Source organism: Corapipo altera, unplaced genomic scaffold, assembly GCF_003945725.1.
Source record: "Corapipo altera isolate COAL_440 unplaced genomic scaffold, ASM394572v1 0, whole genome shotgun sequence".
Lineage (NCBI taxonomy): Eukaryota > Metazoa > Chordata > Aves > Passeriformes > Pipridae > Corapipo > Corapipo altera.
The window spans coordinates 57229776-57251173 of NW_020884872.1; the positions used below are offsets into that span (position 1 = coordinate 57229776).

At 35.6% G+C, this 21398-nt stretch overlaps 1 protein-coding gene across 7 annotated transcripts in view; it reads right to left on the reverse strand.

Annotated features, from left to right (window-relative positions):
• LRCH1 (leucine rich repeats and calponin homology domain containing 1) overlaps positions 1 to 21398 on the reverse strand; it is a 118842-nt gene that overhangs the window by 50031 nt on the left and 47413 nt on the right. For all 7 annotated transcript variants that reach the window (XR_003528600.1, XR_003528597.1, XR_003528598.1 and 4 more), the window contains exons 2-7: positions 12801 to 12945; positions 9773 to 9899; positions 4149 to 4254; positions 3522 to 3658; positions 2223 to 2350; positions 165 to 249 (exon numbers count right to left, since the gene is read on the reverse strand). Coding sequence is in view for 3 of the 7 variants with exons in the window: in XM_027649000.1 (XP_027504801.1) it covers positions 165 to 249; positions 2223 to 2350; positions 3522 to 3658; positions 4149 to 4254; positions 9773 to 9899; positions 12801 to 12945 (728 nt within the window). In the remaining 4 variants the exon portion in view is untranslated. The remainder of the gene's footprint in view (positions 1 to 164; positions 250 to 2222; positions 2351 to 3521; positions 3659 to 4148; positions 4255 to 9772; positions 9900 to 12800; positions 12946 to 21398) is intronic.

Here is a 21398-nt window from a genome sequence, read left to right on the forward strand (position 1 = left end):
CTTTTATCTTTGTTTCAGCCATTTCTTAATGAGAAATTTATGTCAAGGATATGGTTGCAGAGTCTTTATGGCTAAAAATCTATTCAAATTTTTACCCAAATTAAAAATATAGGCAAAATATGAGTGCTGGAAGGGGAGTTGGATGCAAAGAGCAAGTAACTTACCTCTGTTGCTGACAAACGTTTATCACCATTATCACTACCAACACCTGAATCTGAGTCCTTTTTACTTGGGTAGATGTCATCAATGCTAGATGTGAATTAAAAAAAAAAAAATTTGGTAAAAAGCTACCATAGCATTTATGTTCAAATTCTGTCCTCATTTCACTTAAATCAGAGCAAATTTCCAACCAGTCTTAATAGCTGAGGGTAAAATAGCCTGGTACAATTAAAAACTAAAAATTTACAGTCTGGTAGTAGTAAAATGTATCAGATGGAATGGCTGGTTAACCTAAGGATTAATGAAAATAACAGAAATCATCTGGTATAAGCTTATTTTTGTCTATAACCTAGGCAAAAACACTTAGTTACTAGTTAAGTAGCACAGGAGTCCAACTGAAGCAATTTACCGTGGGAGAAGCAACCAAAATAGTTGAACTCAAACTGGAGTCAACTGATCTAATTGTAACCATTGATCCATTAAAAATATCTCCCTGCAGTTTAGAGTAATTATTAACACAGAAACCTCCTTTTTGTGCTTTAAAATAGACTTTGAAATTTAGGTTTTTAAGAAAATTACTATAATAATGGTAATTGCTCTCTCTTCTAGTTTCATTACCTGATATGCCCTCTAGACATTTTGAAGTACACTGTTAGATGCAATACTCTCATCATCTAACTTTTTTTTAAATATACTTAATTATCTCTTCATTTGCTATCCTGAAAGCTGCAATATTGAATTCAGATTGATACAGCAATTTAAAAAAGGGGTTTTATCAGTCTTCACACGAATAAGGTATCTGATTAATTCATCCTAATCTTAAATTACTTCTTACCAGTAAACACTAAGGATTTTTTCATAGAAACTGCCTATGGAAATCCTAACTGGGTTTTTCATTAGAAGTATAAAGAGTTTCGCTCTAAAATAAAAATTTGGTAATTATTATGTGATAGAGCATTAGGCTGTTAGTTACCAACTGATATCTACTCTGTACTATCCCCTTACCCTAACCTGTAATCTCCACTATGATCAAAATATCATACAAGATATGACATTCCTGTCAATTCTCTCATCTACTGAAACAGAAAGCCAGGAAGTGTCTCCCAAATGGAAAACCTACTCTTCTTCCGAGATTCTTCTCACCTTTGAAATTTATCTGATAGAAATACAAAAAGATGTCTCCAAAGGTACATGGAGAAAAACTATTTGCTTGAAACCTTATATAGATGACTGAAAGAGAGATTGCATAACAGCTCTTGTTTTTTTCCCCCAGGGTTTTAGAAGCCACATCTCTATTATTATTCACATCAACCCTTTGTTTTTATTGAGAACTTCTCTCCAAAAATATCACACCTTCTCTGATTGCTTATATTATACTGCCCACGTTAGCAAAGAAAGAGCTGGCTGAAAGCTCATTTCCTACTGGCTATGGAGCATCTCATAGAAAGGAGCTGCTTCACATTCAGTTCCTGTCCTTAAACCATGGTACAAGATGGTATTTCCTAGATGTTTGATGCAAGACACGAAAGATTTTGTCCTTCATTTTGCTAACAGATTAGCACGTTTCACTTTAAAAGCATCTCAACATTCATGCAGTTCTCTTTGCTTGACAAATAAGACTTCAGATAAATTAAACATTATGTTGCAAATGTATAACAACATATACATCACAAAACAGCACAAGAAATTAAAATTTATTTAGTGTGTTAATAGGTTTACAAGAAAGTTTGAACACCCAATGTTACTTGCATCTGAATTATTTTTAATATATTACAGGAGGCCAATACTAAGAAGTTATATTTAAACTAAGGTTCACTTTTAAATTCTTAACTAACATGCTGCTAACTTCATTTAGAACTGATTAATATTTTTTTTCCTAAGATCTTAGAGGGATTTCACTAGAATAAAAGCAAATTAATTTAAATTAAAGTAAAACAAATCTCTGTTCAAAAAAGCGCACTCTAAATAGCATCTAAACAAACAAAACTTGTGAATCTAAAGATAAATACTATTTCACTTTGTTTATAAGTGTTACATGGAAAAACTGAGACTTTCATACATACCTCTCTTCCACAGGTTGTGGCAAATGCTGTGGTTCTATGGCATTAAGATACAGCGAGTCTGCTGTTTTAATCTGACATGCTTGCACAGTCAAATATTTGAATATATGCACCTTACCCTTTGTACAAATCTGTTAGACAAGAAAAAAAAGTTAGGTTTATAACTACAACGAAGAAAATAATTTATTTCAAATGTCACTTAGTGTAAACTTCCCTGAAAACCAAATACTATTATTACAATGAATATCACATAAAGAAAAATGGATTTTATTGGTTTTTTAATTACTAAGTACTTCAATTACCTAATCAATTATTTGTGTGCACCAGTAAAAATACCCTCAGAGATGAAGACAGAAAACAAGAGAATAATGTAGCCTACTTAAAAAAAATCCAAATGGGTTCTGTAATGTAACTAAAAAGTTACATTAAATATATGGTGCGGCCTATTGCTAATGATAAATTGAATAATTACTTTCCAAAATTAGTCAATATTGACAGTTAATTACTTAGTGTGTCCTTTATATTCTTGGTCACATCGTTTTTGCTAGTGTCCAAGCATAGTTATGATGGATTTCACCTGCATTTTAGAATTTTTTTTCTTTAAGTGTACACTTCAACTTGCTCTGGTTTTTTTTAGTTTAAAAGCAGCATCACTATTGATTATGAAAAACCATTTCTCCAATGTAATAAAAATTCTTAAGTATTTCAACAGCTGTTAATTTAGAACAGTTGTAACTTTCAGAGATGCAAAGCACAGGTTCCATTAATTTATTATCATTATTACTCAGTGTGGCCTACAGTTCAGAATAGGAGTTTGATTTCTTTGTGTATCACAATCTATAAACTTACACTATGAAGTTAAATAAATTTCATATGGATTATGTTCTAGACCATCTGCATATCTTTAAGTTAATAATAAATCACTGCAGAACCTCCTAGAACTGGATTCTTATTAACAGAGAGAAAAATTATCCAGGAAATTTCTCACTTCTCTTTTTCAAAATTATACATATTCTGACATCAGGTTTCATATGCAGATAGGAATGACAAAAATAAACAAGCAGCTAACAGAATGGAGATCTTCCAGATGTGTGTTAGTTGAAGGGGTGCACAGACTCATACATAGAACACAGTATATTTTCATGTCTTATTTAGATATTTCCTATTTAGGTATCAACAACTAATGTCTGTGATGACTGAAATTCAGAACCCTGCAATTGCAGAACGTGACATTTTATAGTCTATAATTTGCTATCATCCACCCAATATTAAGGCACAATTTAAATCATAGCTGTTACTTACTTGTGCTGGTGGAGATTGCAAAGGATTATTCTCAAGTAGTAATACTTGTAACTGCACCATCTTTCTAAAACAAATTGGAATCACAAGCACTTTATTGCAGGAAAAGTCAAACTTTACCAAGGGAAGATGCACTAGTTCTAAAAGTAACAAAAAGGAGAGAAGGTGTTATATTTGATTTTATTTTTGCCATAAAATTATATTTCTCAATAAAGCTTCTTTTGCATTCAGGAAAAATACAAACTCAGGGAGGAATAAGATCAACATTTACTCCATTCAATACTAGGAAATTAAAAGAGTGCTATTATTATGCAAGTGTTCATAAATATTAAAACTAATTCTTTGAAATATCTTTTTTTTCTGAAACTCAGATGACAGTTCCCATATTGCATTCAGATGCCTGTGTAACTTAAAAGACGCCTAGAATCATAAAGACAAGACATTAAAAAACCTCACACACTGTTCTTCAGTGAATGCCACTATGTTGTATTCTGCAAACTCAAATGGAATAACTTTAAACACAAAGTAATTACTACTTTTAAATCATATTTACTAATATGAGTAAAAATACTTCCAAAATGCTAATAAAAAGAGCTACTGTAAAGGTATTTTTTGTTCATTTGCTTTTACCTTGGGGTAAAACTTCGAGGTAATTTCTTCGGACATTCAGTTCTTTTAAAGATTTCAGCAGGCCTATCTGCTGTGGCAAAGCTGTGATTTCATTACAGCTGACATCCTACAGTAAAACAGTAATAACAAATAATAATGAACTTTCAGATTCTAGATGTTTAATAATATAAATGTAGCCAAGTCGCTATTATCATTGTAACATTTTATTAACCTTAAAACATGCAACAGTCTATGCCCTGTTGTCACAATGTAAAACAAGATACATGGGAAAATGTTTACACATTACCTAAAAGCAGAGCAAATTCTTGTTTGAAGAACAGGTTAATTTTGAAAGTTAATTTTATTTGTGTAGAAACATTCAAAACCATTTGCTTAAGATGTTCTAATTTTTTGTTCTTTTCTTCACATTAAGAATTTGGTATCATGGTTATAAAACCAAATACATTAGGATGAAATGCAAAACTGCTAGTGTGTGGATCTGAGTTTTTAAAAAGGTTCTTGTTCTTCTAGAGGGAATATTTAAGCAAAATATAATAATTATGATTATGATGATGATGACAATAATAATCAGCAATAGCATTCTATAATGATGCTCAGTAAAGGCATATATTTGATTCTCACAGCATGCAGTAGGCCATAATAAAATAGGACAGATCTTGTTTAGTATTATACAGATATTCGACATATTATTCATTGTAAAATGTACTTCTTAACTGCCTAGACAAGTTCTAAGCAGGTCTGATTTTGATGACTAAATACAAATGGTTTAATAATCTGGATGAAATTGGTATCCATCCTCATTTCAGCATTCTTAAAGGAGCAACTTTCGTAAAGTTGAGTTGAAAGTACAGGATCTGGTACTACTGAGCACAGTTTCAAACAAGAAGTTTATATACAGTGATATTACTGTAATAAATATGATACTTTAACACTATTTATAACAAGAAACTGTTACGAATGTGTACGAAAGATCAACTTCTTGGATAAAGTCAGTCTAATATGAGACAGTTGTCAGATACTAGCTATCATTTTTGCTGCCAAATGAACATCGAAACCTCTTCTTACATTCCAGGTAACCTGTAAATTTGAGTGATGTCCCAATTATGCTTTCATTTCTGTATTAAAAGAGTGAAACAGTATTTCATAGTATTAAAGCTAATTGGGGTCATGTCAAAATTTTCCTGAATAGCCAATGAATACACCTACTCTCTCAACTGTTTCAAATTGATTTATACAGTATCTGGGAGCTCTTGGACTACAAAAGTTCTAGAAATGAGTCAGATTTCTAAGTAATCTCTTTGAAGACACTTGCTTTAATATTAGTCAAAAGCATTGCATTTACTCTCTGTCTTCCAGCCTAAATAATGGTAGTAAAAGCAAAATGTGATTTGGCAATGCTGCTCCCTGTATCAGAAGTTCCTTCTTATAACAGAATCTCACTGTTGCCAAGGCTCCCTTCCCTTCTCAAAACACAGTCAGGAAATTATTGTAGCTTTTAGACAAGGAAATTAAAAATCCCAGCTAATGAGTGCATTTTTTTGCCACAAAGTTTCTTTAATTGCACTGTTCCCAGATCATTTATTTTTGAAGCTTTACTGTCCTATTTTTAATCTACACATTTTAAATGACTTCATAATTAGATAATTGATTTTTAGAGCACAGAATTTAAAGTCACCTTGTGCCAAAGAAACTTTCTAGATCAAGTGCACTTAGGCACACATGTCAGAACAAGTCAGGGAAAGAGACAGAGAACTGTAAACGAAGTACCAAAAAAAAAAAAAAGCCTGGCAGTGTGTAGCCTCAAAAACAAAGTCCACTTCCACCTACAGCCTTTCAAAACATCCTCAATAAGACTGATCTGTTGTGACAGCATGTCAGCATTCACAAGATCTCTAGAGACAGTAGTATCCTTTATCCTACTAAACACTGCAGCCCAAGTTGCTTTTTTTATTACTTTGTTTGAATAGCCATGGAAAACAAAGACCTATAACATTATCCTAGTTATGCTCTTGACTATTATTAGACTTCATGAGTGTGTGTATGTGACAGAGGCAGTGTTTACCTTTCCCATCTACTTTGCCAATAATGGATGCAATACTATCAGAGTCAAATGCTTATTGTTTTCGAGTTAATAATTTTTTAAGGAACTATACAACCAGCAGTTTGCTTCATGGACATCTGCAGGCAACTGAAGTTCAAACACCTACATTCTGAGGGGTTAGTATTTGCTAAGGTCAGACTTGCATTAATTCTATTTTGTTCTTACTAGTTAGGCTATGTCCTGCCATGACAAGACAATTTCTCAAAATCAGAGAAGTGTAAGGCATATTTAAATTTAACATTAATTTCTGTGGCATGAAAGCAAATTAAAATGATCAGCTTTTTCCCTTTGTTTATGGTAAAGTTTAAATGGTCCTTAACAAATCAATATGGGACTCTGAGTCTATATTAACATATTTATTCACACACACACACACACGGGGAGTTTATCCAAACTATTCAAATTAAGGTAAACTTCCTCCTTACATTCATTTTAAACTTGGGCCTCCTGACTGAACAGTTATTCCTGAAAAGTGTGTGGATTCAGAAAGCTTGTGACATACAAGCCATACTGAACAGTAAAAAGAAGCTACACAGTACACGAGCACATGGACCTTCTTCGGCAACAGCAGGTCCTGCATGGTCAAGTTGATTAGATGAATGAGGTAAAGGACATAAATCCAACTTGAGACATTTAAAGGCTTCTAACACGAGACAGGAGCATCTCAGACATGGAGAGGGCCATTATCTGAAGAAGGCAGCAGTGCAATACTGCCTGATAGGATGGAGACCAGAATCTTACTATACAGTTGATAGTTCTGGGTACAATTACTGAGCCATCTCTGCCTAATTCCTTTTCCTTGACAGAAAGTAGGTTTCAGATTATCTTCACACTAATTTTGCACCCATCCTCCTGGCTGACAGCAGATGTATGACTGAGATAATGAGCTGCAAATAAAAGTAAATGTCCCAACCAAATTTTGCAATTAATTGCAAAGTGTTCTGCAGGGAGAATAATTCATGTTACTTTGGTGTTTGTACATTAACTGTCAGAACCCTAGAAATTAAAAGAAAACCTGAAAATTTTCTGCATGTAATATCTAACTTACTCTATGCCATGAAATTTATATAAATACATATATGTAACAGAAAAAGAATTACCTGCTCCATTTTGGAGGAGAGTGGGAAAAACGCAATGTTTGTTGGAAAGATCTGGTCCAATTTGCAGTAAATTATGTTTATGTCACTTTACAGTGGCTACAGAGGTAAATTTTGCTTAAAAAGTTAGATTAAAAAAATCCATTTGCTATGTACACACAGTTCTTACTGCATGCAGCTTGTGAAACATTTGGGGAAAGTGAGATTGCTTGGAAAAGTCCTATTAATACAAGCACTGCAGCCAGGTGGCATCTCGGGATCAATCCCCTGGCCCAGCTCAACACCAGCACTGCATATGTATTAAAACAGCAGTATTCTCAGCCAGAGGGCTGGGCAAGGGTTCTGCTTGAATCCCCTGCTATTCAGGCTGGCATTGCTCTCACACAGCTGAATTTTTCATCCAGCAACTGCAGTATGACTTAATCTTCTTTGTTTGTTTATTTATGTTTTTTTACTCATTTCAGAACAATGATCACCTTATTATCCAAACTGCATTATATTATACATGCCAATACAAATCTCCACTCTCAATCCTACCACTATTTGCTTTTCCCAATACATCAGAGTTATGTCATTTCCAGTTAAATAGTGCAACTCACTTCACTGGAAATGTACCAAACACACACGGTAGCATCAAACTAAGTAATAAGGTCATCTCAACTGAGCAGAATCATGCTCAATTTAACAAAAACTTCTTATTCAACTACCCCCCCGTTGCTTCCTGATCACAAAGAACAAGCATCAGACCTTTTTCAGTTTTCATAAATCCTCTAGGCTACCAAGTGACATGTTGCTAGACCCTCTCATTGTTAGAGTAGGAATTGTTGTGTTCTTCTTGAGAAAGTGTAACACTGAAAATGTACTGTAAGTGGAAAGCAATATGAAAAATCCAGTATTCCAGAATTTAAACATATGTTTGAACTAAACAAATCCCATCTGCTTTGAGTATAATCTACATTGATTTTCAAGTTTTTAATTTTTTACTAAATTTTGTTACTAATTTTAAACTCACTTTTTACTAAATTTAACTTTATTTATAAAACTGGAACCATCACCTTTTATTGCATCTATTTTAAGCACAACAAAAACAATGCTATAGCCTAACATGTTTTTCCTTTCAAGATTAATTCAGAACCACTCCTGTAATCTTACTAAACCCACACACACACAAAAATTCCAACTATTTGAAAAGATAAACTAATAATGTTCAGCAAACAAAACAACCTTGCTAGTCTTTTTCTCAGGCATAACCCAGAAAGGAAAAGGAAACCACCTGTCCATCCCCATCAACAGCCAGATCAATTGTAATCTGTAACAGAAGACTGATACCACAGAATGCCATTCAAGAATACTAGAAGAAAAAAGCCCCTCCGTTGTCACTTCACTCCACATATGAAAAATCAATAGCAGGACTGCGGCCTAGAGCAAGATTAGTTCAATTTCTGCAACATAATTTAATGGAGGAACTACTATTATAAAAAGAATAATATGATAAGCAGGCACTTTCAGGTACAGAAAAGACATGCATGATAAATGCTGTCAAAGGAGATAGCAGCAGCTGGAAGAAAGTTCAAAAGTCATTGTTTTACTACGCATAAATTAAATGTGGTTTATTTGTCAATTTATATCTCAAAAGAATTAATAGAAATAACCAGAAGACATAAAGCATATGCCATACAGAATTCAGTCTCAGCCTCCCTATAGAAAAGGAAGATAAAGAGAGAGAAAGGGAAGCATTATCTTATATATATTTTCCATGCATATATTTAAAAAAGCATTTGCAATTAAATTTATTTTTTATCTTTAGTACCAAATAATTTTTCTACTTTTTCAGATTGTCATTGAGTGGATGATCTATTACAGATGATCTACTGCATGCAGAAACAGTATTCATGTGGACAGTTTCGAAAACAAGAGGAATATAACTTTGGATATCTGTTTAGATAGGTGTTCCAGGAAAGAAAGGCTGCATGACAAACATAGTGAAATAAAATGAAAATAGACTGATAAGACCAGTATCAGGAGTGGAATGCAATGTGGTAAGCAGAAAGTAATAAGAGACAAAAAGGAAGCAGGAGGGGAGGATGCTAAGGAAGGGGTACAGCCTTGCAGAGCTTGATGCCAGAACTTTTGAAATTGATACAGTGAAACGGGGAGTCAGTGCAGGGGTGAGTAAAACTTATAAAGACCATGAACTTTGACACTGAGTATTGAATGAACCAAGGGCATTGATGTTGTTTAAAAGAGTTAGAAAGAATATAAAGGAAACTATTATTGTGTTACTACCCAACAGTTAAAAAAACCCCTTCTTTCATTATAGTATTAAACACTAGTTCAAATATATGTGCAAAGTGATTTTTTTTTGTTTCTATTTAAATACAAAAGAAGTCAAAATAAAAAGTAAAAAAAAAAGATCAGTAACATACCAATTCCATCAACTGTTTTAGCTGACCTATCTCTTCTGGAAGGGAACCTAGCTTATTGTTACTTGCAATTAAGACTTTTAGAGGAAGACCACACAGGCAAGCTGGCAAAGAAGAAAGCTGATTTCGACTGCAACAAAACAAAACAAAACATTAAAACCATCAGTGATGTTCTACTGCACACTCACAAAGTCTGAGAGTTGCAAAATTTCTTCATTTTCATGGGTCAGATTTTATAAAGATAAAATTTAAATGTTCAAATGCCAATCATTAAGAAAACACTTGCACATCAGAAATGCCTGCATTATTGACTAAACAACATTGCGAACTTTATGACTCTGGAAAAAATGCACTATATCAGTTTAACAATACTGTAACAAATCTGTTTTTCACCAAGAACAGCTGTTTCCCTTCCTAATGAATACCGGAAAGTCAACTGAGACAGTATTTTGCAAGTATTTAAACATTCCTGTGGTTTTATGTGCCACTAAAATGGATGCCTTCTGTTCCAACTAAAAGACAAATATATAAATTACGGACAAAATGGTTATTTTTCTCAATTCCTTTTAAGAACACTTATAGCTGAAGATTACTTGATACTTCTTGTTCTGTGGTTCTATGATATTAACCCAGTTAAATAGAGCCAAAAAATCCTGGGACTATCAAGGTTCATTTCTTTCCAAGATTCATAAGCTAAAACATGACAAATGTAAAAGATGGCAAACGTCATGACACTTTGTGATCACCACATTGTTAAAAATAGTGAGTTGTGGCTCAATTTCCAGAAGAAACTTCATGCTTATCAAATAACATATTAACTACTCTGTCATAGAATATTTAAAAGTTTTTAAAATACTTGTTCTTCTTATGAGTATTAACCTGTAGTAAAACAACGAACAGTAACTTAAAAGTGGCACCCCAGTATAAACCATTTTAATTAGCTTCTGCTTGAGTGTTAAGGCTTCAGAGAGCAAAGGTGTGTCTGAACTCTGAAAACACATGGCAAAAACTGCCACGTGTAATTTCAGTAAGAAACCTTGAAGTGAAACAAAACCAAACAAAAATCAAAATTCCACAAGTTTCACAGCATTTCTTCAACTGTCAATCCAGCAGTATACTACAAAGTCACATATAAAGATTTATATTCATGTTCCATACCAACAGTCTCAAAATGTTTTATAAAGCAAACTATCATCATATCTCTGTTGCACAAGCCAGGAAACAGACAGATATCAAATAACAAACCCAAAGACATTAAAAATGAGAAATCCAACTATTAACCAGCAGTAGCTGAAAAAAGAATCAACGCTTATTGTGGAGCCAGGTTTCTTAATTCTAGTGTCTTTACAGATGCCCAAGACACAACTTTTTCTAAAAATTAAGTAGAAATATTTTTTTTAGGTTCTAAAGAACTCAAACTGAGGAAATCTAGATTCTAAAATAGTTACACTACGCCACAGATCAGCAGATTAGACACACACAAAAAGCAAGTCAAAACAATTTTTAAGCTCTACAGAACTCAGAAGCAACCCAATAAGAGATAAAGAACAGTACATCACCAGGGCAAGTGAGTAATAAATCATCATTAGTTTAAAAGGAATTTCTTTAAATAAAACATGAACAGTATCCACCAAGGCCCAAAGACACCGTATATCTCTTGGCATCACTTTCTAATGCTATTTAACATATGGGCTCTGCTGGTGACAGGTAGAAAAATATGCATTCTATATCTATAATGTATTTCTTGCCAAGAAGCAACACAGTTAGAAAGTCAAGGCTATATTTCCTTCTTTAACCCGTTTACTATGAGCAACTAACAAGGAGGAAGGGCACATCCAAGTGAAGAGGGGATTTTAAACTGAAGGAAATTACCTTAAGAACTTGAAAAACTTCCTTTTTTTTGTCCAATTTACTATGAGATGTAATATAAAATCTAACTATTATGGTTTTGTGATGATTCACAGAAATTCCAAATCAAAATTCAATTTTAAACACTGAGTCACTGGTTCATGATATTGAGTTCTGAGTTAAATCTAATTCCTAAATTTACCAAGATATTTTATGTAAATTTAACAACTTAATCCAGTCTTAATTTTTTTATGTATATCTAACAAACACTAATGCAAAATTTCAAGTCCTATTCCCTGTATGTGTGCAGATACTCAGAACACACCATAACATTTCAATTTTTAGAGCCAAAACAGGGTTCCACAGTGGCCAAAATTGCAGTACAGTAATAATACAGGAAGGCTTAAGAAAGATCCTCAATGTTGATAAAACTGATGATCAAACCTTCATACCTTGAATTTAAAGGACCAAGAGCCACTGCACCATCCGCTCAAACCTCATTCTCACAAAGATCAGAGTATTATATTTTACTATTACAATTTTTACATTATTAATTGCAAAGAAAACTCCACACCTTGCTCCAGTTGAAAAAGGGTTCACATGCTCTCCATTAAAAGCACATATGTGTTCACCTGCACTTTAACCAGCAGCAATTCTCTACACTGGTTAGTATTCACACAGACTTTTCATTGAAAAGAGACAATGGTGTCTAATTCTTGGCCGTTTCCTCCTTAAAATAGGTAGTAAGTATATTTATTGCATAAGACAAAATCTTAGTGATAAAGTATCATGCTTTTCCATTCTATTCCCATAGATAAAAACACAAATCTTCTGTGTCTGTCTCTTCAAGTACAAAATCTATGTCCAGTTTTACAAAATTTGTCATGAGAAGTGAATTATAAGAATCCAACTGTGCTGATGTGATTAGCATCCTGAATTTGTTACAAGAATATGGGAAAGAAATGGATTAGTATTTCTTGGTCTTTCTCTTAATAATTAGTTTTACATTTTGGCCTTTAAAATGCCTTCACACAGAGCTGTATTTACTGCCAAAGAGCTTTTGCATTACTGTTTCCAGCAAAATGAAAAAGGTAGTCAGTTGTTCCAGAAACATATAAAGCGCAGACAATAAAATCTTTACACATTTGCAAACAAACAAAAAAAGTGGTAAAGTTAAACTTACCTCAAATTTAAATAAGTTAGCATTTGCAAGTTTACTATGGCATCTGGTATATTTTTAATGCAATTGTGGTATAGATTTAGTGTTTCCAGTGACACAAAATGACACAACTCCATAGGAACCTCAGTTAATCTGTTCTTGGATAAATCTGAAAAGGGAAAAAAAGAAGGTACGTTTTTTGAACCATCAGAATGATGTACTTTGAAAAGCTAAGCTTTATTAAAATAAGTGAATAAATGTAATCTACAGGGAGATAGCAAATTAAACAGGAATTTTTATCATGTAAAATAAATCTAGCATGAACATTTACAATCTTGAAATGGAAGAGACTGTGTACAAAAGAGCAAACATTCAATTATGATATATTTGGTCTAATAAAAAGTAATTATTTGCAGTACTCAATATGCTAAGGAAATACTTGCAGAGAGAACCAAGTGTAGATTCCAAAGCTCATATAATATACCCAAAGATTTAGCCAATACACAGTTAGACATCTGCAAATAATGATAGCATTGAGAGAAAACAAACAACAAAGATTACATCTTTAATTTCTTTAAATAAATAAGTTTTTCTTTGGGTAACTCTTCAAACTGACCTGTATTTCCTAGGTCTAAACCATTTATAAATGAATGTTACCTATAGAAATAGTGGAGGCGTTCAGAAAAGGATTTGATATAAGTACAGACAAGACAGCAGTGGATTCAAATCCCCCATGTGAGTGCTTGTACCCACAGAACAAAAGCTTTTGACTTTTGATCAGTTGTTCATTCTTTATTTCTCATTCTAAGTACACAGACACAAAGGAAAATCAGTAGGAAGAAATGTTACTGAGGTTTGTTCCTTACCTATCACAGTATGAAGAATGAGGTATCATAATACTCATGTGAGTTCAAGTCATAAAATAATAGTGCATGTCAGCATTCAACTGAATCAACTGGGTTCAAATAATTGCTTAAATAGTGTTGCAGAACAAACATCCCTCATCATCAGAAACCACACAAATGCTACCTACCCATGTCATCAGACAGATAATCTGACCTGAAGAAAGGTCATCTGCCTTAAATGGAAGGAAAGGAATGTGCATAGGCAAAAAGTGAAACATCTGATTGGTAGGAAAAAATAGAACTTAATGATCTTCTCACTTCTTCACTGCTGCTATTTTAAGCCTCCTCCCTGATCCTTCAATACTTATTTCAAAGCTTACTTACTTAAACTAAATAAAGGGAAAAGCAGCCAAAGTACAGCAGATATATTTTCACAGCCCTGATGATCTGACTTCTCACTTTAGGGCCATAAAGCAATTCTTTTCTTTTTGGGAACAAACAGGCATAAGTCTGAAGAACTTGTTAACTTCCTTTGCAGTTCCAGACTTGTCAGTTTGCTGTGCAGAAGCATGGTTTGAATTCAAAACTACCACCAGTAGGAAGGATTTATTCGTTTTGTTCTTGCCGCCTGTAATGTGAGCTGAAATTCAGCACACTCTATTCTTGCCAGCTTCACTCTGTTTCACTTCATTGCTTCCAGCAAGAAGTTGGTTTCATAATTCCATCCTCTACCAAGACAACAGCCATGGCCTACAAGTGCAGTAACTGAGAGTAGCCCTGCTGACCCAAATGGCAACATGACTGAATTGAGCATCTCAACCAAAATTATTCACTTCTAAGCTACTATACAACAGCAACACTTGAATTGTTCTGCTTCCTCTTATCAGGCTTCGATGGCAGTTAGATGCAGCACTACCTCAGCTTCTCCTTCCCTTCATTTCTGTCATCAAACTAAAGCATTTCCTATTTGGCTGAATGTTATTACTGTTTCCAAGCAGGAGAAAGCTCTTCAATGTTCCTCTGTTTTAGTGCTTTAATCCTCTACTGTTTCTATTTATCCTGAGAGAGCCTGTTTACCAGTATGGCATTCCAACAAAATCACCACTGGTTCCCTCTCCTGCTGCCTTTCTAGCTATGTTTATTATCAGATATTAACAGAAGACTGCCATGCTATAACTTTTTGAATCATTCAGGGGTCCTTTGTATTTTACAATTCAGTTGCAAAGAAAACCTTCCTTTTTTTAAAACCACACTTTTCTGCGGAGGTATTGCCATGAACATACTGCTCATTTCCTCCTTCAATGGAGAAGGAGCAGCAAATTCCAGAATAGTGAACTGAACTTCAGGTCTGGGCTGAAGACAACCTGCATGGCACTGGATGGTAGAGGGACAATGACAGCCTATCCTTCAGCTGATCCTCCTTCAGTGATACACAGATCAAAAACATTACTTCTTCAACTGAAGGAAGACAAATAAAAAAATATGCAGATGATTACAGAAAAATTCCGTCCTGTCATCCTCAGGACCATGGGTTATAGGACACACTGCATACACAACAAAGGAAGTGAATTATTTGTTACTGTCTAGTTATCACAGTCTAAGATAATTTCAACACTTGTACCTGCTGTTGCTTCCTAAAAATGATTATGATAATAACTTAAAAAATGTAATCTATTCACACCGTAAGGCACAGGAATAAAAACTACACATTTTATTTAACACTACTGTAGTATAACTTCATTGAAAAGCAAAGTTTGCTACTATAATTTAATGATAAAAGGTATCATTAACACCAAATCTGAATGTCTTTGTGAAACACAGTACAGAAATGGAATCAGACATACAGAATGCCCATCACATTTTTAACTAGTGGTAAAATTTTTGCCAAAACCCAGACTTCCTTGATCATATGGAAGAAAAAGAGAAAATAGATTGTTTTTAGTCAATCCTAGAATGAATGTGAGCCTCTGAACATGATGCAGCTGTGAAGAAAGCCTAGCAGCTTTCTGAAAATTCCATATAGGAAAGCATACATCTTCAGAAATAAAAAGGAAAATAACCTGCATAACGATTTTATACCATACCTTAAAAGCATACATAAACAGGTATGCTTAAAAGCATACATAAACAGACACCTTTGAAATTTACATAATTACTTTGATACTACTTGATACAAAGGTACTTTTGCCTCAAATTCCTCCATCTTATAATTAGTCTGTATAAAAACTGGAGTTAACCCGAAATAAAAGTTCTAAAATAAAATACATGGATTAAGCCCTAAGGAAACTGCAGAAACTTTTGAACATACTGAGAAAAACAGTGTGCATGTATCTTGATTTTGTCACCATTCATAAACTTGCTGAAAAATATTTTGCAAAGTCATTCTTGGGTTATTTAGGGAAAAGGAAGAATGCAGAAACTAAACTTCTAAACAAGTTCTAAAAATATTTTTAAAATACAGAAACAACTAGTTGGTAAACTTTTACTTTCTTCCTGTAAATTTCTAACTCTACACTTTCCAAAATGCTAAGTTGCACATCCCCCTTACTTCATTAATTTGATGAATAACACTTAATGGTAATTAATAATAATGAAGTTACTATACAGACTAGTTTTTGTTTAAAGGAATTTTGAATAATTTACTTATGCTATCTAACACAAAGGAGATCTAACAAATTAATGAGTCTATGATAGTAAAAGGACATTTCACGGTGGCCACGACAGTACAGATAGGTTTCACCTGAGGTGACTATTTCCTGTAACTTACATTACAAAATAGGTGACATAAACATCAATCAACAGGGCATTGGAGGCCATGGACTGGAATAAGCTTTCTGCTTTAAATGAAATACACTATTCATTCATTATTTGTGGCTCAAAGACATTTTCAAACTACATCTGCTTTACTTCATCTTTCCCTGACAAAAACAAGTTTGTAAAAACTCCAAAATAAAGTACCAAAACACAAAAAAACAGGCAAGTCAGTTTAGAAAAGATATTAGATGGAATCTTGATCTTTAGAAGAGTTGGCAGAATTCTGGCACAGTGACATGGCTTTTATACGAGAAATGTTACTATGTTGGAAGGAAGACAGGAACTACACAAAATAAGCACTTCCTCATCTGGGAGTGAACAATAAAAAGCAAAAAGTTCAGACAGGTAAATAAACATTTAACAGAAAACTCCAAGCCAAATTTTGGTGACTGGTATGCCCCACAGCCAGAGACCCGCTGCCATCACACCAGTAATAACTGGCCACCATTCTTGGGGAAATCTTTCCATTCCTGTAGCTCTGAGTATGTCCACCACAATGAAGTACCACCACTGACCAGGACCTTTCTGACTTTACACTTTACAGCCAGATAACCAAGTGCCACTGTACATTTATATGTGGTATAAAACGCTGCTGCTGCAGAAGCCAAAATGGTTTTGTCAAAAAACCCAGAATAATATACGAAGTCAGATGGTTACATTTTTTCACTAAAGCTACCAAAGCACTCCAATTTTACTACTTTCCAGTGATTAATATATTATCAAATATCAGTTATTAGTAATTAAATTAAAATTGCAGACTATTCACTGGAGAGCTAAACAATTAAAGGCTTTAAATCATAACAGTAATTCATTATGTAAATATGCTTATGCACTACTACACCACAAATCCTACCCAAGAACTTGAAAGAAAGCAGTTCATTAAAAAGCAGTGATTTACAAATTTCAGATTATAGACAAATTCACTGAAAGTTTATATTTCTACCACACAAACCCAAAATAGACAAAAGCTGGAATTATGCAAGTAAGAAAAGTAAGCATCTATCCACCATTGAGCAGGAAATTTTTTATTTATATATATTACATCTATATACATACCTACATACACAAAAGAAATATCTGTCTTTGCTATGAAGCTCTGAAATCAAGAAATCGCAAAGGAAAAAAGTCACCCAAACGACCTTAACTCCAGCCAACCAAGTTTCTTTTTTTATAGGATTCAGCACTTACTGAATAAGATGGGAATCATTTTGAAAAACCTATTTGCATTTGTACTAAGATACCACTCAAAGTATCAAAGTATTCAAATGAGATGCCTAAAACAGATTTGGCAAAGAATGTAAGCAATTCACTGTAAAAGCCTAAAAAAAATAGGAAGTTCAACTCTGATTTCATAATGCAAACAAGAATGTTACAAAATACATTAAGAAGTCTATATAAGACATAACTATATGGGGCTTTGGCGCTCGGACGGCGGCTGGGCCGCACCGCGCTCGGAATGACCAAGCAGCCTTTTTCAAGGAGAGCACTGCTTGCTTCACATGGAGAGAGGCCTAGAAAAGGTGGCCTAAACAAAGCTCATCTCCACCCTTCACCCGGTTGGTTAAATGCGGTCAACGGGCATCTTCTGATGCGGTCAAACAAAGATTAAGAGACAAAGGCACACACCTGCCTCCAAAGGTGTAACCAAACTGACTCTAGCATGTTGGAACATCAGAACCATGCTCAATTCTGTGGATAGCGGATGTCCTGAGCGTCGTTCTGCCCTAATTGCCCATGAACTGTCACATCTCAACATCGACACTGTTGCTCTCAGTGAAGTTCGTCTCCATGACGAAGGCAGACTCAGAGAACATGGTGCTGGTTACACACTCTTTTGGTCAGGTAAACCCAGAACCAAAAGGCATTTCTCAGGAGTTGGTTTCATGATTAAAAACTCCATTGTTCCTAAACTCGAAAATCTGCCGACAGGTCACTCTGACCGCATTATCTCCTTATGCCTTCCACTACACAACAAGCAACACGTTGTCCTTATATATGCCCCAACTCTCCAAGCTGACCCTGCCGAAAAAGATAAATTTTATACCGACCCGCGTCGCCTTACCCAAAAGGTTCCTGCAGATGATAAGATCATTATCCTTGGTGATTTCAATGCCAGAGTAGGAAAGAACTTTGAAGCCTGGAAAGGAGTATTAGGCAAGCATGGCTTTGGAAACTGCAACGATAATGGTTGCCTTCTGCTAGAATTCTGTGTGGAGCAGCAGTTCACCATCACCAACACTATCTTTCAGCAGTAAAATAGTCTGAAGGTAACTTGGATGCATCCTAGATCCAAGCATTTGCACCTCATTATGTCTTGGTGCGACAGAGAGATGTTTGCGATGTTCACCACACCCACGTGATGCCTAATGCAGAATGCCAAACAGACCATTGACTTGTGTGCTTTAAATTTAACTTTAATGTTGAGTTCAAACCTAAAAGGGGCAGTATCCCAAGGAGGAGACTCCAAGTTAACGATCTTCCATCAGCTACAGTGAGAGACAGCTTTCAGGCAAACCTTCAAACTAGGCTCGAAGATTATTCCACAGATCCCTCTCCTGAAACACTTTGGTAATATATTAAAAATAACATCCTGCAGTCCTCTGAAGAGTCCTTAGGGTTCTCCTTCAAGAAGAACAAGGATCGATTTGATGAGAACAATCAAGAGATCCAGGAATTGTTGAGAACTGCTCACCAAGCACATCTTGCTCAGCCATCTTGTCATGTAAGAAAAGCAGTCTTTTGTCTTGCATGTAGCAAGCTCCAACAGAAACTTCGTGTCATCCAGAACAAGTGGTGGATCAATCTAGCAGGAAAAATTCAATTATGCGCAGATACAGGTGATTACAGAGGATTCTATGAGGTCTTGAAAACAGCATACGAGCCTACATACCAGGTCCAGTGCCCTCTACTCAGCGCAGATGGTCAGGTGCTTCACACAGATAAAATCTCCATTCTGAATCGTTGGTCTGAACATTTTCAGACTCTTTTCAGTACTAGTCGTGTAGTTCAAGACTCAGCAATTCAGTACATTACACAGCAATCGGTGAAGAATGAATCGGATACTGATGCCACTTTGGGAGAAACCCTTAAGGCCATACAGCAGGTGAAAACTGGCAAGGCAGTTGGGGTTGATGGAATTCCACCTGAAGTCTGGAAAAATGGGGGCCATGCTCTCCATGCTAAATTTCATGAGTTTGTGGTGCGCTGTTGGGAACTAGGCGAACTACCATCACATCTACATTACGCAGTCACCATCACTTTATACAAGAAGAAAGGAGTTAAATCAGACTGTTCAAATGACCGTGGTATTACTCTGCTCTCCATTGTTGGCAAAATCCTGGCAAGAATACTCTTGAACAGACTAATACCTGCTATAGCAGAAAACTTCTACCTGAAAGCCAATGTGGTTTCAGAGCCAACAGGAGTACCGCAGACATGGTATTTGTTCTCAGACAACTGCAAGAGAAGTGCAGGGAACAGAACAAAGGTCTCTATGTAACCTTTCTTGATCTCACCAAGGCTTCTGATACTGTGAACAGAAAAGGTCTATGGCAGATTTTGGAATGTTTAGGTTGTCCCCCCAAGTTCCTTAAAATGATCATCTCACTTCATGACGATCAGCATGGCCAAGTCAGATATGGCGATGCACTTTCTGAGCCCTTTCTAATATCCAATGGCGTGAAACACGGTTGCGTTCTTGCACCAACGCTATTCACAATCTTTTTCAGCATGATGCTCTAAAGGGCCACGGCAGACCTCGATAAAGAAGATGGTATCTACATTCGATATCATACCAATGGAAGTCTATTCAACCTAAGGCGACTGAAGGCCCACACTAAGACCTTAAATCATCTTGTCCAGGAGCTGCTTTACGTTTACGCCGCCCCATCCTCATCGCCCACGCAGAAGCAGCTCTGCAGCATTTAACATCCTGCTTTGCAGACGCTGCTGAGCTCTTTGGGCTGGAAGTCAGCTTAAAGAAGACAGAAGTTCTCTATCAACCGGCACCTCAGGAAGTCTTCCATCATCCCCATATCACCATTGACGAATCAGAGCTCAAATCAGTCCAGCAGTTTGATTACCTAGGCAGCCTCATCTCCTCGGATGGTAAGATTGAGGGAGAGATAGACAACAGGTTAGCAAAGGCATACAGAGCTTTTGGAAAACTCCATAAAAGAGTTTGGCGAAATAAACACTTGAAGAAAAGTACCAAGATCAGTGTTTACAAAGCCATAGTGCTGTCTACTCTCTTATATGGATCCGAATCATAGGTCATCTACCGCCACCACCTGCAACTCCTAGAACACTTCCATCAACGCTGTCTCCGTACAATCCTAAACATCCACTGGTCAGATTATGTGACCAATACATCTGTTCTAGAACAGGAAGCAGTTACAAGTATTGAGGCCATGTTGCTGAGAACACAGCAGGACACGTCTCAAGGATGAAGGACCATCGCCTCCCTAAGATCTTGCTTTATGGTGAACTTGCCACTGGCTGCCACAAGAGAGGAGCCCCGATAAGGAGATACAAGGACTCCCTAAAACAACATCTCAGCGTTGGCGACATTGATCTTCATCACTGGTCTACTCTGGTCTCCAATCGGGAGGCCTGGAGACACACCATCTATAACACTGCTGTTTCTTCTGAGAAAGCACGCAGGATCACTCTCAAGGAGAAAGGACAACGCAGAAAGAATCGTGTCTTGCTGATACCATCCAAGGAGTCTTTCTGCTGTGCCTTTTGCAACCAGACTTGTCTATCTCGCATTGGCCTCTTTAGCCACCAGCGTGCTTGTAGCAAATGGGAGTAGAGTCTTTCCCAAATCTTCATTCACGAAGCCTAGCCCTGATATGGGGCTTTAATTTTTATCTATCCACAGTTTTATTAGGTTTTTAAGAAGCCTGCATTTCCTTCTTAGCGAGGTATATCTTCAGTGATACCTGAAGCCACAAATTGATGG